Source organism: Ahaetulla prasina, chromosome 1 (assembly GCF_028640845.1).
Source record: "Ahaetulla prasina isolate Xishuangbanna chromosome 1, ASM2864084v1, whole genome shotgun sequence".
NCBI classification, from domain to species: Eukaryota; Metazoa; Chordata; class Lepidosauria; order Squamata; family Colubridae; genus Ahaetulla; species Ahaetulla prasina.
In genome coordinates, this window is record NC_080539.1 from 164,354,889 (window position 1) to 164,371,228 (window position 16,340).

The 16,340-nt window shown below is 38.8% G+C and overlaps 1 protein-coding gene across 1 annotated transcript in view; it reads left to right on the forward strand.

The window, feature by feature from the left end:
- WDFY2 (WD repeat and FYVE domain containing 2) overlaps nt 1–16,340 on the forward strand; it is a 49,190-nt gene that overhangs the window by 25,722 nt on the left and 7,128 nt on the right. Inside the window, exons 3-6 of the mRNA XM_058179804.1 lie at nt 3,691–3,764; nt 11,548–11,602; nt 14,379–14,529; nt 15,913–16,025. Coding sequence (XP_058035787.1) covers nt 3,691–3,764; nt 11,548–11,602; nt 14,379–14,529; nt 15,913–16,025 — 393 coding nt within the window. The remainder of the gene's footprint in view (nt 1–3,690; nt 3,765–11,547; nt 11,603–14,378; nt 14,530–15,912; nt 16,026–16,340) is intronic.

Here is a 16,340-nt window from a genome sequence, read left to right on the forward strand (position 1 = left end):
TATTTACAGCTTTTTATGACTCCAGAAATTATGACAGAAACATAGTCTGATCAACTAAAATATTGCCCACTTCTTTACTCTTGTCAGCTGTTGTGGGCATCTCAGGAGGCATAAACCATTTTGATGCTGCTAAGCTAACATGGGGTAAACAATTTCCATGAATGCTAAGCTGGCAGCAAAGTAATAAGTTAGTCAAAAGTGCTGTTTAGACAGTATGAAATTTCTAACTCTTTTATGAACCATGACATCTGCTTTGTTGTCTCTTTCCATCCAGACTGAATGTAGGGTTTTATTACTCAAGTCCCAGGGTGGACAACTGTTTGGTAACTAAGGGCCACTAAACATTTCTCAAGGTGCAGAGGGCTACATCGCCCTTGTGGGTGGGGCAGAATTTTGAGGCAATCTTTGTTTCTAAATTATGTTTCCTTTAAAACTTAAACTAAGCTGCCTTCTGTTTCTCAGCACAGTTTAGTAGTGTTGCTAATTATAAGCAGTGGTTAAGAAGGACATCTCTGCCGTAACGTCACTTTGAAGATTAAATGGAGTGGCATTTGCAGTGAGGTTTTTCAGCTTTTTGAAGGCTTTTTCCAAAATGCAAGGCACCACTGGTGCATTCTGACTGGCTAATCAAGGCTGTATAGAGCCAGATATATTTATTTGACAAGCAGCAAATTTAATTGGGTCCGATTGGGTTATGATGATCCTTCAGAATGGAGCATTCCTTGCTCATTTTTTCAGCCCACGTGTTCAGACTTGGTTTGTTTGTGGTGTATATCCCATCCTGCATTGCAGTTTTATATGGAGATAATCCTTTCCCTGCCAGAAATGAAGGTATAGTTATAGTACTTACATAGTCAACAGCTCCATCTGCAAATAATAGAAACAGTTAGTCCTTGACCTATGACGATTCATTCATCAACTATTCAATGTTATGATGGCACTGAACAAATGGTGATTACGACTGGTCCTCGGAGTTCTGGCCATCCCAGACCCCTGCAGTCACACAGTCGAGATCTGGGCGCTTGGCAGCTGGTTCACACTTACAGCCAGTTGCAGTGGCCCTTGATCATGTGAATGCTGTTTGCAGCCTATGTCACTTTTTTCCAGGAAGTCAATGGGGAAGCTGGCAGGGAAGCTTGTAAGTTGCTGGAGGAAGTGTTCCATACCCATCCACCTTTCTCAGTTCTTCCACATTCGTGCTAGGCACTTGAGTACCCTTGCACACTTTCCCCAACCCATGCTCCATTCACATACACCTTCTCTGACCCTTATTGAAGCCATTTTTTTGAAGTGTTAATCCATTGGTCGTAACATAAATTGTTACCCAAGCCTGATACTTTGCATAATTTCTGACCATATTTTACAACAATTATACACTGTAATGTGGGAAAATGGATTCCCCAGAAACAGGTTCGTTTAACTAGAACAAAAATCAGCTCACATACACTATAAAGATAAATTAACTTTGAATATAATACAACTTGCTATAGATTTCCTGCATTCATCCTCGGCGAGAGTGGACTGCCATGTCATGCAATGTGTGAGTGATTTTTTTTTCTGGATGTTGACCTAGGACAGCTGTCTTCCATTTCTAAACAATTTTCTGTCATTAAATTGTATAGGAGCATTAAGATATATCTGGAGATGGTGGACTGGCACTGCTCAATTTAGACATTTCCAAGAATTAAGAACACAGTTTTAGTTCTGTAAGAATCCACAGGGAGAAAATGGTGTAATTATTTTTTCATTAAGTGCTTAGAGAGTCTTAATTTTTCATATGGCGGATAATATTTTACAAACCTTCTCTAGACAGAAACATGAAATTATAAGACTAATAGGGCATTTTCTGTACCAGATTATTTCTTATGAGGTTTGCTATACAACACAACCTCTTTGACAGTACTGAGTCTTGCTAGGTAAGTTGGTAGGTTCTTGAAAATGCACCGTTTATTTTACTGGCATAATACAGGTGGTCCTCGACTTACGACCACAATTGAGCCCAACATTTCTGTTGCTAAGTGAAACATTTGTTAAGTGAGTTTTGCTCCATTTTACAACCTTTCTTGCCACAGTTGTTAAGTGAATCACTGCAGTTGATAAATTAGTAGCCTGGTTGTTAAGTGAATCTGGCTTCCCCATTGACTTTGCTTGTCAGAAAAGGGGAATCACATGACCTTGAGACACAGCAACGGTCATAAATATGAACCAACTGCCAAGCATCTGAATTTTGATCACAAGATTATGGGGATGCTGCAACGGTCGTAACTGTGAAAAATGGTCAGAACTCACGTTTTTCTATACCGTTGTAACTTTGAATGGTCACTAAATGGACTGTTGTAAATCGAGGACTACCTGTAATACAAATGTGAAATGGAGATTTCCTGGTTTCCAGTGAGTTTATGTGGCATGAAGTATATCTAAGCATTAGTATGGAAAGCGCAGCCTAGCAATTCAGGTAGTCCTTACTTAATGATTGTCTGTTTAATGACCATCTGAAATTATAATGGTGCTAACAAGTAACTTCATCACTGGTTGTTGCATTTGTGGTCAAGTAATTGAAATTCAGGCACTTCACAACCGTGAAAATGTCCTGCAGTCATGAGATCACCATTTGTGTGTACTTTGCTGCCAACTTCTAACAAACCATCAGTGGAGAAGCTGGCAATAAAATTGTGAATTGTGATCCCATAAAGTGACCTTAATGACCACAGTGGGAGTTGTGGAAGTCAGGCACTGTCGCGTAATGTTTTGCTTAATGATTACATTGCTTAGCAACAGAGTTGCTCCATTTGTGGTTGTTAAGTGAGGACTACCTCTACATCCTATCTCAGAGTCAGTGTGTATAGCGGGGGAATTTGAAAACTTGTTGTTTTCTTTTGGGGAGGAAACAAGTAGCTTAAACCTAGCATATGAAACCCATTTTATCCTTTTAAGCTCTGAGCCCACTCCCAAAATATTCCCTGGCATATCTATGTTTGAAGTGGGCTCAGCATATTCTGCAAAGCATTGATTACCCTGCTCCCTTTAGGATCTTTTTTCTATATGATAAAATGTCAACATTTAATTATAATTTAAAACATTTAAAAGTCTCCTTTGAGCCAAACTTGACTGCTGGAGACTACATGGAAAGTTGTCCTAGCAACAGCACTAAAAAGGCTAGCCAATCATCATTACATTTTATGTTTTATTGATTGTATTGCATTTTATTTGATTGTTGTGAGCTGCCTAGAGTCTCCGTGAGTCAGGTGGCTTACAACTTTAATAAATCATTATGGTTGCTCACACAGTCAGCCAGATTTTAAACTTGGCATTTTGTCCACCTATCGAGTCCTTCAGGAACCATATGGGCAAGTAACTAGATGAACGTATTTTATGAGCAAAGCACTCCTTCTCAGCCAGTCCACAAAACCCAAATATCGCTCATCTCACACAGCGTATTCCTGTGCCAGATGTTTAGTTTTTTTGGTATGGATCTCAGGGATGGAATAAAAATCCTGCATATAAAATCTTTGTTGGTGGATGTTTTAAATCTACTTAAAAGCAACATGTAGTGCATACTAGATCACTTGCCCTGCTTCTTCCCTTCCACCCATTTTGAACTGGAATAAAATGGGTAAGAGGAACCTTATCTGTTTATAAGCAATGAAATTGCTTGGAGTTCAGTATCACAACATTGCTTTTATTTTCCAGCTCCATGTTCCTGCATGTTTGTTAACCCCGAAACAAGAAGATTATCTGTTGGTCTTGACAATGGTACAGTCTCAGTAAGTACTTATGATTAAGACTTCTGGTTAAGATTTGAATTCCTGGAGTTGCAAAACTCAATTGAATTATGGTTTTGGATAGGGATTATAGCCCCACACTAAACCACATTGGTTGCATGCAAAGACTTCTGGTTTTGTTATACACAAATAAGCTTGTAAAATACCTTCAGGTTTCGAGAATGGCTGGATTTCAATTCCCAGGTGTCCCAACCAGGTAATGGTAAGGGATACTGGGAATTGTAGTGCATCTAGAAGGCTACAGAATCTCATCTCTTAAATGTAGGTAGTACTGATCTGAGGCGCACATATGTTGCATAGATTGCTATGTAGATTATTACCTGAATTCACTTCTCTTGAGAGAGGATAAACAAGGGTGCTTGGATTTCACACCCCAATGTATATTCTGCATCTTTGTCAATTATGATCATGTTCTCAAACTCTGGAATATTACTGCATACTTGTGTAATGCTATATTGGTGATTTAAATGTAAGGTCTTGGTGAGATATATCTGTCATTGTGGAAGGAATGCAGCCATTAGCGAAATTATTAATAGGGTTTCTGCTTCTACTTTTCATACGCGGAAACTTTAGAGCAATCAGACAGAACCATGCATAATTAAAAATGTATGGGTAATAATGCTGTTAACAGGGCCATTAAATAGGCAACAAAACTGCTGCAAAATGTAAAAACAGCATCCTGTAAGAACAGTTTTAAAATAATACAAAAGATTAACTTTTATACATTACACTCGGTTGGCAGCCGAACATCTCTATGCTTGATCCTTTCAATTTATGTTTCTGAAACATCCTTCCCTCAACTAATGGTAAACTGGTGGTAAAATTGTATTAAAGGTGCAATACTATGTATGTCAGAAGTAAACCTCTTTACATCCAATTAGTTTTACACAATTATGTGAAGAATTTCAGACTGATTGCTATGTTGGAAGTATGTTGTTTTTAAAGGAAATTTATAAGGTTGCAAAACATAGGACTGAAGGCGAGGGGGAAAAAAACCAAGCAAAATCAACTATCAGATTATTAGCTTTTCCTAAAGTTACAAGTTCTTATGCTTTTTCCTTACAGTATGAATAGTATTTATTTTATTTATTTAATTTGATTTTTATACCGCCCTTCTCCCGAAGGACTCAGGGCGGTGTACAGGCAAAATAAAAACAACAATACAAATATACACAATTTAAATACCCTTAAAAAACTTATTCAAAATTAGCCTGATATTAAAAAATCATCATCAATTAAAACCCCATTTAAAATTTGTAAAATTCCCTTTTAAAATCCAATTAAGCCAGCCCCGCGCGAATAAAAAGATGGGTCTTCAGTTCGCGACGAAATGTCCGAAGGTCAGGTATTTGACGTAAACCAGGGGGAAGCTCGTTCCAGAGAGTGGGAGCCCCCACAGAGAAGGCCCTTCCCCTGGGGGCCCCCAGCCGACATTGTTTGGCGGACGGCACCCTGAGAAGTCCCTCTCTATGGGAGCGTACGGGTCGGTGGGAGGCATGTGGTAGCAGCAGGCGGTCCCGTAAGTACCCAGGTCCTAAGCCATGGAGCGCTTTAAAGGTCGTAACCAACACCTTAAAGTGCACTCGAAAGGCCACAGGCAGCCAGTGCAGTCTGCGCAGGAGCGGTGTTACATGGGAGCTACGGGTAGCTCCCTCTATCACCCGCGCAGCTGCATTCTGGACTAACTGAAGCCTCCGAGTGCACTTCAAGGGGAGCCCCATGTAGAGAGCATTACAGTAATCCAAGCGAGAGGTAACGAGAGCATGAGTGACTGTGCATAAGGCATCCCGATCAAGGAAGGGGCGCAACTGCCGGACCAGGCGAACCTGGTAGAAGGCCCTCCTGGAGACGGCCGTCAAATGATCTTCAAACGACAGCCGATCATCCAGGAGGACGCCTAAGTTGCGCACCCTATCCTTTGGGGCCAATAACTCGCCTCCGACAGCCAGCCGCGGCTGCAGCTGACTGAATCGGGATGCCGGCATCCACAGCCACTCCGTCTTGGAGGGATTAAGCTTGAGCCTGTTTCTCCCCATCCAGACCCGTACGGCTTCCAAACACCGGGACAGCACTTCAACAACAGTATAAGAAAAGACAAGTCCAAAAGTCAACTAGTTCTTCAGCTGAGCTGGAACGATTCCATGTTCTCACTTCATGTTATTTTCTCCTTTCTCGGAGTGGAATAGTTGGCTAGTGAATTAGGTTGGGGGAACTAGAGCCCAAATATCACTCCTCAGAGCCCTCACTTTGGCCATGCTTGTTGGGAGTTGCAGTTGAGTCAGCTACTTTGAGGCTTTTATGTACAACTTGGACAGAAAACAGTTTAGGAAAATGACTAAAGACCCAGGCAATTAGAATCACCAAGTGTTGCACAATTGATGACTAAGCAATTACAAAGTAAACAAAGTTATTATTAACACCATAGTCAAAATGGCATTCTTCTTCTTCTTCTTGTGTCATATCCATCATCGGATGTTGGTGATCCTATTTTTTATCAACAGCCGCATGAAAAAGTGCTGCTGAGTTTTGTCCAAACCAGTTCCTTAGATTTTGACAAAATGGCATATGAAGAGATAATCTTCGATTTGCAACCACAATTGGGACCAGAATTTCCATTGCTAAGCAAGGTGGTTGTTAAGTGAATCACACCCAATTTTACAACCTTTTTTGGGGCCATGTTTGTTAAGCACATCACTGCAGTCATTAAATTAATCATGTAGTTGTGAAGTAAATCTGTATTCCCCCATTGACTTTGCTTCTTAGAAGCTACTTGGGAAAGTCACAAATGATGATCACATGACCCCAGGACGTGGCAACTATTGTAAATGCATGCTGGTTGCCAAGAGCCCGAACTTTGATCCCATAACCCAGGGACACTGTGACTGTTGTAAGTGTGAATAAAGTCTTTTTTTTTTTGAGTGCTATTGTAAGTTAGAACGGTTGCTAAACAAATGGTTGTAAGTTGAGGACTACCTATAAACCGTGCTTCAGTGACCAAATATTTTGGGTAAAGTAATTGACAGATTAAATCAGAAGAAAACAATATTACAGGATGTCAATACAACAATTCAAAATAGAAAAAGTTGAATAATAATTAGAAGAAACAATTCTAAAATAACCGTTTACCTTTTATTTATTTATTATTTTGATTTTTATACCGCCCTGAGTCCCGAAGGACTCAGGGCGGTGTACAGGCAAAAATAAAACAGGCAATACAATGTACAATTTAAAATGCAAATTAAAAAACTTATTTTATAATTAGCCTAAAAAGTTTAAAATATATAATAAACTAAAACCCCATTTAAAATTATTAATAGAAAATTTAAAATCGATAAAATTTAAGCCAGCCCCGCGCGAATGAAAAGATGTGTCTTCAGTTCGCGACGGAAGGTCCGAAGGTCAGGTATTTGGCGTAAACCCGGGGGAAGCTCGTTCCAGAGTGTGGGAGCCCCCACAGAGAAAGACCTTCCCCTGGGGGCCGCCAGCCGACATTGCTTGGCGGACGGCACCCTGAGAAGTCCCTCTCTGTGAGAGCATACGGGTCGGTGGGAGGCATGCGGTAACAGCAGGCGGTCCCGTAAGTACCCAGGCCCTAAGCCATGGAGCGCTTTAAAGGTCGTAACCAAAACCTTAAAGTGCACTCGAAAGGCCACAGGTAACCAGTGCAGTCTGCGCAGTCTGCGCAGGAGCGGTGTTACGAGCGGTGTTACGTAAAGTATAACAGAACAAGATTAAAGAAGCTAGGAGATAGTTCTATTTTTAAGGAGGCCTTGATGACAAAACTTTGATGAAAATTTTATGTGTGCGTAAGTATGTATGTACGTATGTAGTAATTTCTCCAAAACAGAAAGAAGATCAAATCGCTAGGATAATAATAGTTTATTTGCACATGTGGAGAAATGACAGCACATAAGACTACAAAGGAATATTGACTGGATCCTTAGGCAACAGCTGAGTTTGTTTCATGCCTGTTTTTTTCCAGGCTCTTGTGTAAACTTAAATTCTGTGACAGCAGCATTGTGCAATTTTCTTTTAGTTCCCTATTCCCCATTTTATTAAGCAAATCTGTGGAAGGCTGCCTGCTTTCCACTTGCAAATGTGCTGCGAGAGTTTCTTTTCTGTTTCCTGTCCCCTCAGGAAAGACAAGTCAAATATGCTAATACTTTTAGAAAGTTTGGCACTGTGGGAAGCAACAGGGACATTTTCAGAGTCCCTTTTTCTCCTCCCTGAGCTTGCTTCAACTTATTTTTCAGAGAACCTTTTATCCAGCCTCAGAACCTTTTAAACAATTGATTCCTGTGTCACATTTGTCAGTTTGTCCTAGCAGATGCTTGTCCCAGCATTTCTTAAAAGAATAAAATCAATTTGTCCTCTTAAGGTTCAACCTGGCTGTTTTGTAAGAGGCATTTCTGCGTAAAGCTTTGAACTCTGGAAAATCCTGATCACTTTGTCTCTTCCTCTGTCCTTTAAAGCAAGGGACTTGTCTGCTAGATTACCATAATTTTTTTCTTTTTTTCCTCGAAGAGAACTACCACACATGAAAACATTTTTAAACAATATTCTTATTAATTACAGGTAGTCCTTGATTTACAACAGTTAATTTAGTGACTGTTTGAAGTTACAATGGTACTGAAAAAAGTGACTTATGACCATTTTTCACATTTATGACCACTGCAGCATCCCCATGGTCATGAAAACAAAGTTCAGATGTGACAACTGACTCATATTTATGACGGTTGCATTGTCCCGGGGTCATGTGATCATCTCTTGTAGCCTTCTGACAAGCAAAGTCAACAGAGAAGCCAGTTTTTCTTAAGAATCTGTAGTTGTTAAGTGTTATTAACTTAACAACTATAATGATTCACTTAACTAGTGTGGCAAGAGAATAGAATAGAATAGAATAGAATAGAATTTTTTATTGGCCAAGTGTGATTGGACACACAAGGAATTTGTCTTGGTGCATATGCTCTCAGTGTACATAAAAGAAAAGATACGTTCATCAAGAGGGATGGTAAAATGGGGCAAAATTCACTTAAACAACTGTCTCACTTAGCAACAGAAATTTTGGGCTAAATTGGGGGCGGAATTCGAGGACTACCCTTATTCTACTTCTCCAAGTTGGAACAACTGCACTTATTCCCCAAAATGCACATTGGAACTGGCATGTCGGAAGCTTAGCAGTAGAGAATGAAAGCAGAGAATAGAGTGCGTTTCTGTTGCAAGGAGAGGTGGACTCTGATCGTTGCAGGTTGTGGCATTGTCATCTGAGCAGAAAAGACTTGGATTATTGTTTATTGATCGATTTATAGTGTTATACATATATAAATCCATTTTATTAATATAAATTTATAAAACACTATTATCTATCTTATCTATTTATCTGTCTGTCTGTCTGTCTGTCTGTCTATCTATCTATCTATCTATCTATCTATCTATCTATCTATCTATCTATCTATCTATCTATCTATCTACCTATCTCCCCTCTTGAAGAAGCTTCATTGCTTATATGTAGCAGAATAATGTGTATCTTAGACTCTGCTGTAACTTAGATTCAATATTCACTGAGTTTCAAAAAACAATATAAAAACGAAAGGTTTCCCTGTTAGTCATGTTCAATTCCAGGGGGCGGTGTTCATTTCTGTTTTTTGGCCAAGTAAGCCAATATTGTCCGAACACATTTTTTGTGATCATGTGGCCAGCATGGCTAGGTGCCAAAGGCACACGGAATGCTGTTACCTTCCCACTAAATGGTACCTATTTTGTCTACTCACATTTGCATGCTTTTGAACTGCTAGGTGGGGCAGGAATACACCTGCATACATACAATAAATACATACAATCCATATATACAGTATATCTCATTAAAATACAATAAGAATATATACAATAAAAAGCAAGGCACATGCTAATAATAGTATCCAAATAACAAAATTGACCATCTGTGCTCTTGACTTGCATTTTTTTTCACTCCAGTATAATGGTTTTGATGATGCTGGAGTTCATTAGCACAGTCAAAATGCGGCAATAATAATTGTCCTAATAGAAGAGAATATTTGTAGCTTAGAGTTGAACTGTGGGGGTCCTTGGTGCTCTCTGAGCTTGACATTATAGTGCCTCATTAACATTCTTTCAAGTAAAAGTCACTGGTTTTTACTTTTGCTAAATTTCTTCTATTGCTCCATGCTATCTTCCTTTACATTTGACTTCTTCCTTGTCACCCTGTGATGATGAATAAACTCTACATAACTGTAAACATCACCCCTTTCTCTGTATACAGTGGTACCTTGGTACTTGATATTAAGTGATCCAGGAGGCACGACAGATACTAAAAACTATGAGTGCCAAACAAACAACATTATCCTTTGTTTTGGCTGGGATAAACTTTCTGTCTGCCCTTTTTCCTATGTCAGTGACCTTCCCAGCATGGCTGTCTTCCTGTCGCCCTCTGCAGCCATCCCCCTCTTCCTTTTGCAGCTGCCAAAAGCCAAAGAAGCCACAAGTAACAGGACAACATTTTTGCATCAAAATGCATCAAGTATCTAATTCGACAAGTTTTGAAGCAGTTGAATTCCGAGGTGCTACTGTACTTCTAAAAAATTGGAACAATTTCTAGCAATGGTAGCAGCTTAATCACTATCCTGTCATTGCCTACTAGCTCTTGTTTTTATTTTCTCTAAGATTTGTCTTGAGTAGTTTAAACTTTTCATCATACAACTTTCCATCTGCTTTTTTTTTTTTTAGCAAAAGTCCTATAACTAAGTAACTATGGAGAATCTGATTTAAATGAATCATTATCAATTGTGCCTCTGAAATGCTTCTCTCAGTATGTCACAGGAAAACCTTCTCCAGTCTGAGTGGATAAGATAGTAGATTAGCAACTGCTGATTATCCACTACTGGTAGAGATATTTGGGTATAAAGAGATGGCTACCATCTGCCACTACTCTTGTGTGAGCATATACTAGGCAGAAAGAGCTGCATCATTTCCCTGAAGTTGCAGCAAGCTTCAGTTTCTTTAAATCACAGCTTATCAAATATATCACAAGCAGGTGGGTTTCCATTACATACTAAGGCAAAACTAGCAAATCACATTCCACCTTAATGCCAGTTTGGTCTAGTCGTTAAAGCTAGGCACCAGGAGACTGTGAGTTCTAATCCTGGCAAAATTGAAGCTCAGTATTAAAGGTGGGATAGATAGATAGATAGATAGATAGATAGATAGATAGATAGATAGATAGATAGATAGATAGATAAATAATGTGAAGCCCCTCTATAAGTCAATCATCCCAAATCTGGTTCTGTCTGGGCATATTAGAAATCCTAGCATTTGCTATCAGCATTTTGGGAATCGTAGTTCAAACACATTTTGAGAATCCTAGGCCGAATCTTATGTTTGCCGCATACACCTTAAAAATATCTCTAGATTTTGTTTGTTTTCTGAGAAGAACAACTTTGTAGATGTTATGCAGGAAAACCGGGATTTCCAAGCCGTGTTTACATTTTTCACAGATACCTGATTTTGTGGGGTGGGAAGGTTATGGTTGAAAAGGTCATATTTGTCTCATTCTGACCTGAGATGCCTTCAGGGTTTTCAGACAAGCCAATGAATCAGAGGTGAAAAACATGTCTCTTTCACCGGAATTTAAAGGGAATAAGATCCAAAACGATTGGCACAAAATGATAAATTCTTGGATTTTAACAAGAAATGTTACATTGCAAACTAGATATTTAATACATTCTAAAGTGGCTACTCTGTTATTTTCCAGGAATTTATTTTATCAGAAGATTACAACAAGATGACAGCAGTTAAAAGTTACCAGGGTAAGAGATGCAGTTGGTATTTTAAGAGAAAAAAAACCCCTCCAGATTTATTTGACCTTATTTCACAGCCTACAAAAGCAATCAATATTGTAGACTGGTTTTTTAAATAGTTCTGGCTGTTTTCTGGCATAATGCATATTTTAGGGTGGTTTTTAATTTTTTAATTAAAGTTGCTACCTTCAAACATAATTGCATTCCGTTCATCTCCATTATTAAGTTCCAAGGCCATGAATTATAGCATATTTTTGCTACTATTGGGATAAAAGTTTGAAGTAATATCACCTTTCCAAAGTATTTTTTTTTCAAGAATCTATGTTAAATTCATCACAGCACTACCAGATCTTCAACTTCTTGCATTTGTTTGGAATAGCAAGCAAAACCTCTTTATGACTTTAAAACAACTTGGGGTCAAATGAAGTGGGGGAGGGGGGTGTCTTCATTTTTTCTTCTTTGCAGCTCAACACTTTTGGATGATTGGATGTTCTTTCACATCTCATATACATTTCAGCCTTTAGTCTCAGTCAGTAACATGGATAAATTGCTATTAGAAGAAATCAATTTAATGTACAGTGCTTGGTTCCAGGTGTTGTCACTCATATTACTTACACTGATTCCAGAATACCACACCTTCTAAATTTCCTGGTCTAAAGATGTTTTTCAAGTCTTTGTGTCTGGAAATAATGGAACAAAGAGAGAGAGAGAGCAGAGATATTCTGAGAAGTTTATCTATGCGAAGAAAATGTGTGGTTTAAGAATTCAAAGAGTGAATAATTAGAAAAGTAGTTTGCTAAATCTGTAAGCGGTGATTATTTAATAATGGCCAGATTTTCTCTTAATGAATATTTCTTTTAGGTCTGGGCCTTCAAAAGCATTCATTTTAACTGTCAAATGAAAAGAAAGCAAGGGATTTTGTGCAGCCCTTTAGATCTTTGGACTACAACTCCTCAGGCAGCATGGTTTGTGGTCTTTGTTTTATTAGGATTTTATTGCTCAAATCCAATAAAGGCAGTTCACCATGAAGGCTTCTGCTGGAACAAATAGTGCAGTCTGATCAAAGAGCTGTCAGTAATACTGTATAACAGTAGAACCTGCTGAAGATTATTTTTTTCTGTCAAAAAACACCTACCCATACAGGATAATAATTTCCCCTTTTTAAAATAGCTTTCGTTGGTTCTCTGATAGGACAAATTTCTTCAGTCTGGTGCTGCTGTTCTTTTGTGTTGGATTACAGATCCCATAATCTTCAGTATGGCTGAATTGTGCCTGGCTGATGATGGGAAGTGTAATCCATACATAGGAAGCATGCAATTGGGAAGATTGAAGCTGGGCTCTAGTCTGGTCTGTAAATTCTATTTATCTTGTAGTGATTTCATCACTTTAATTAGACATGAGATTAGGAAATGCAAATAGATGGCCTTTTTAAATGGAGCAATTCATATAAAACCCAACATTTGCTTGTTATGCTGAGGGGATGAGACATAAGGATAATTCATTGTTTGGATTCATTAACTGGATGCTGCTTGTAATAATCAGATAACAACATGAAAACTGCCCAGAGTTACCTTGAGGTAAGATGGGTAGCCTATAAATTTTATAAGCAAGCAAACAAACAAATTAGTTTAAATTAAAATTGTAAATTCGGTTTGGAAAGTATTAAATGAAAATTTACCTCCATGTGATTGACCCAGAATAAAATGACACAGTTCCACATTGAAAGTTACTTATTTTTATCTACCTTCTATCTATTTGATCCATCAAATTTATTTACCACCCATCTCGCAGTTCAGGCGACTGAGCACTTACATCAAGAAACTTATATTATTTAGAGTTCTTTATTAAAGACATGAGAGCCAATTTGTTGTAATGATTAAGGCAGGGGTGTCAAACTCACAGCCTGCAGGCTAGATGTGTCACGCGCTGGCCATGCCCATGCCTGGTTTAGCAGGGGGGAAGTCGCGATACATCACGTGACAGTGCAAGTTTGACACCCCTGGATTAAGGCATCAGGCTAGATATTCTGGGAGGGTGAGTTCTAGTCCCGTCTTAGGTATAAAGACAGCTGTGTGACCTTTAGCTAGTCAGTTTCTTTCAGTGCTAGGAGAGGCAATGGCAAACCACTTTAGAAAAATCTTGCCAAGAAAACTGCAGGGACTTGTTCAGACAGTTCCCAAGAATTAGACATGATTGAACAGAAAAAAAAAATTAAAAGCATAGGTACGACAGCACATGCATCTATTCTATCATTAGCGTAGATCAGTGTTAACCAACTGTGTTATGTGTTTAAAATTCCCAGAATTTTAGGTCACTCTTCTTGCTATGCTGATAAGGAATTTGGAAGTTACATCTCAATACATTTTGAAGAAAGCTAATACACAGAATGATAGTTACACTATTCATATTGATATCTGAGAGCAAGATTAACTCCTGCTGTCCCTCACTGCTCTTTAAATTAAATCTCAGTTTGCTGTTGTCAAAGCAGCTCCATTTAGCGGTGGCTGGTTTTCAGGGCCCTTCATGTTGCTTTTTGACACCATTCCTTCATTCACATCACTTCTTTCCTGCTGTTTTAGGCATATAACGCACCTTGATGCTGCAGCTCCGTAATATTTGAGGTCATTTGGGTAACTTGAAGGAATACTCGACAATCGCAGAAATGGAAGAAGGCTACTTCAGGATCACAATAAACTTTAGCACAAATATGATTTGGAAGTAATATGTTTCTTGGATAGCAAAGCTCTTGTGTATGATATTAATTGTCTTATTCTTCCTCTTCCAGCTCATCAGAGCAGAGTGATGATGGTCCTTTTTGTTTTGGAAATGGAGTGGCTCCTGAGCATTGGGCAGGATAAATACTTTATTTGGCATTGCTCTGAAAGTGGACAACGGCTTGGCAGTTACCGGATTAGTGCAGGTGCTTGCGGGTTACAGTATCCTTTCCAGGAATAGCAGCATTATGTACGATTTTAAGGTGTTTTCAACCTGTCATTTCATAACAAAACAAGCATTGAATGTATAAATATGCTTTTATGCATTGAAATTATAAACAGATTTTATCCTTCTGATACACTGTGGTAGCTTATTTATGCTGACCTAACAGCCCATAAATATCTTGCATTGGTTCCTCTGCAGTATTTGGAAATACTGGATATTTTAGGAACTAGAAATGCAACAGTTGCTGATTGGAAATGTGTCATCTGTTTGCAGAACAGACAAGGGTGGGTTTGAATAAATGAAATGATATCTAAATATTTCCGAGCTTGATGTACTAGTATATTTGGGTCATGCCTTGGAAGGTGTGGTTGGATTTTATCTATACACCAGTACATATGAAATCAAGGTGGCTTTTCCCATTATTCAACTGGAATGAGAGGAAAGTAAGAGCAGAGGGAGAATAATTCCCATATCTGTAGCAGATGAGTTCTACCAAACTGACATTGATTGAGATGAATCATTGTTGCTCTTAGATTTCACAAGGAAATGGATTTGAATCTGATTTGCTTAACAAAACCTGGGTTTGCTAGCAATGAAAGTACAGGTAGCCCTCAACTTACAATCACAATTGAGCCCAAAATTTCCATTGCTAAGTAAGACAGTTGTTAAGTGGGTTTTGCTTCATTTTACGACCTTTCTTGTCGCAGTTGTTAAGTGAATCACTGCAGCTATTAAATTAATAACACGTTTGTTCAGTGACGCTGGCTCCCCCATCAACTTTGCTTTCAGAAGGTTGAAAAAGGTGATCACAAGACCCTGAGGCACTGCAACCGTCATAAATATGAGCCAGTTATCCAGTGTCCCAATTTTGACCATAGTGATGCTGCAACAGTTGTAAATGTAAAAAATGGATGTCAGTCATTTTTTCAGTTCCATTTTAACTTTGAACGGTCACTAAATGAATGGCTGTAAGTCAAGAACTACCTGTATTATAGTTAGAGTAGGAACTTGTTTGTTCCATAGAACATGAATACCCTAATATCGGAATAAATGTAAATCCAGAGCACAGTTCTCCTTCTCTGAGCTGAGAGACCCTCGCTGGTCCCCTTGAGGAGGCAGTTCTTAGCTTGTAAAGATACAGGACAAAACATTTAGTTTCAATGATGAAAGCAATGTTTTTGTGTGGTTATCTTCTACTATATTGAGAGGGGAGGCATTAGGTGTTTTCTAGTTGAGCTGCTGTCTCTTGTTAGCAGCCCTGAGAGTAAACAGTTTGTTTGGGGATGGCTGGGGGCGGGGGAGGTTTGGTTTATACAAGCATTGAAAAATGGGGAGAGACTCTTGTACTGTTGTCGGTTTCCTGAACCCCTCCATTCCAGATTTGATGTGGAGACCCGGAATGTTTTTATTGGTGATCATTCTGGGCAAGTGACCATCCTTAAACTAGAACAAGAAAATAGCAGCCTCATAACAACTTTCAGAGGACATACAGGTACGATATTAAATCACTCTGACTTTTCTGCCATCAGTATAAACAACAGATGAAATACTCTACAAGGAAGAGTCAGTCTGAGAGTGAGATGGGCAGTAACTAAGATAGATAGATAGATAGAAAAGAAAGAAAGAGAGAGAGAGAGAGAGAGAGACAGACAGACAGACAGACAGACAGACAGACAGACATGAGTGGGTGGGTGGGTAGACGGAGGGACAGATGGGTGTAATCCTGAGGTTCAAAGTTCTGTGAAAAAAAAATTAATTTTAATTTGAGTTGTCTACATGTTGTGGGTATTTAAAATATCTTATCACT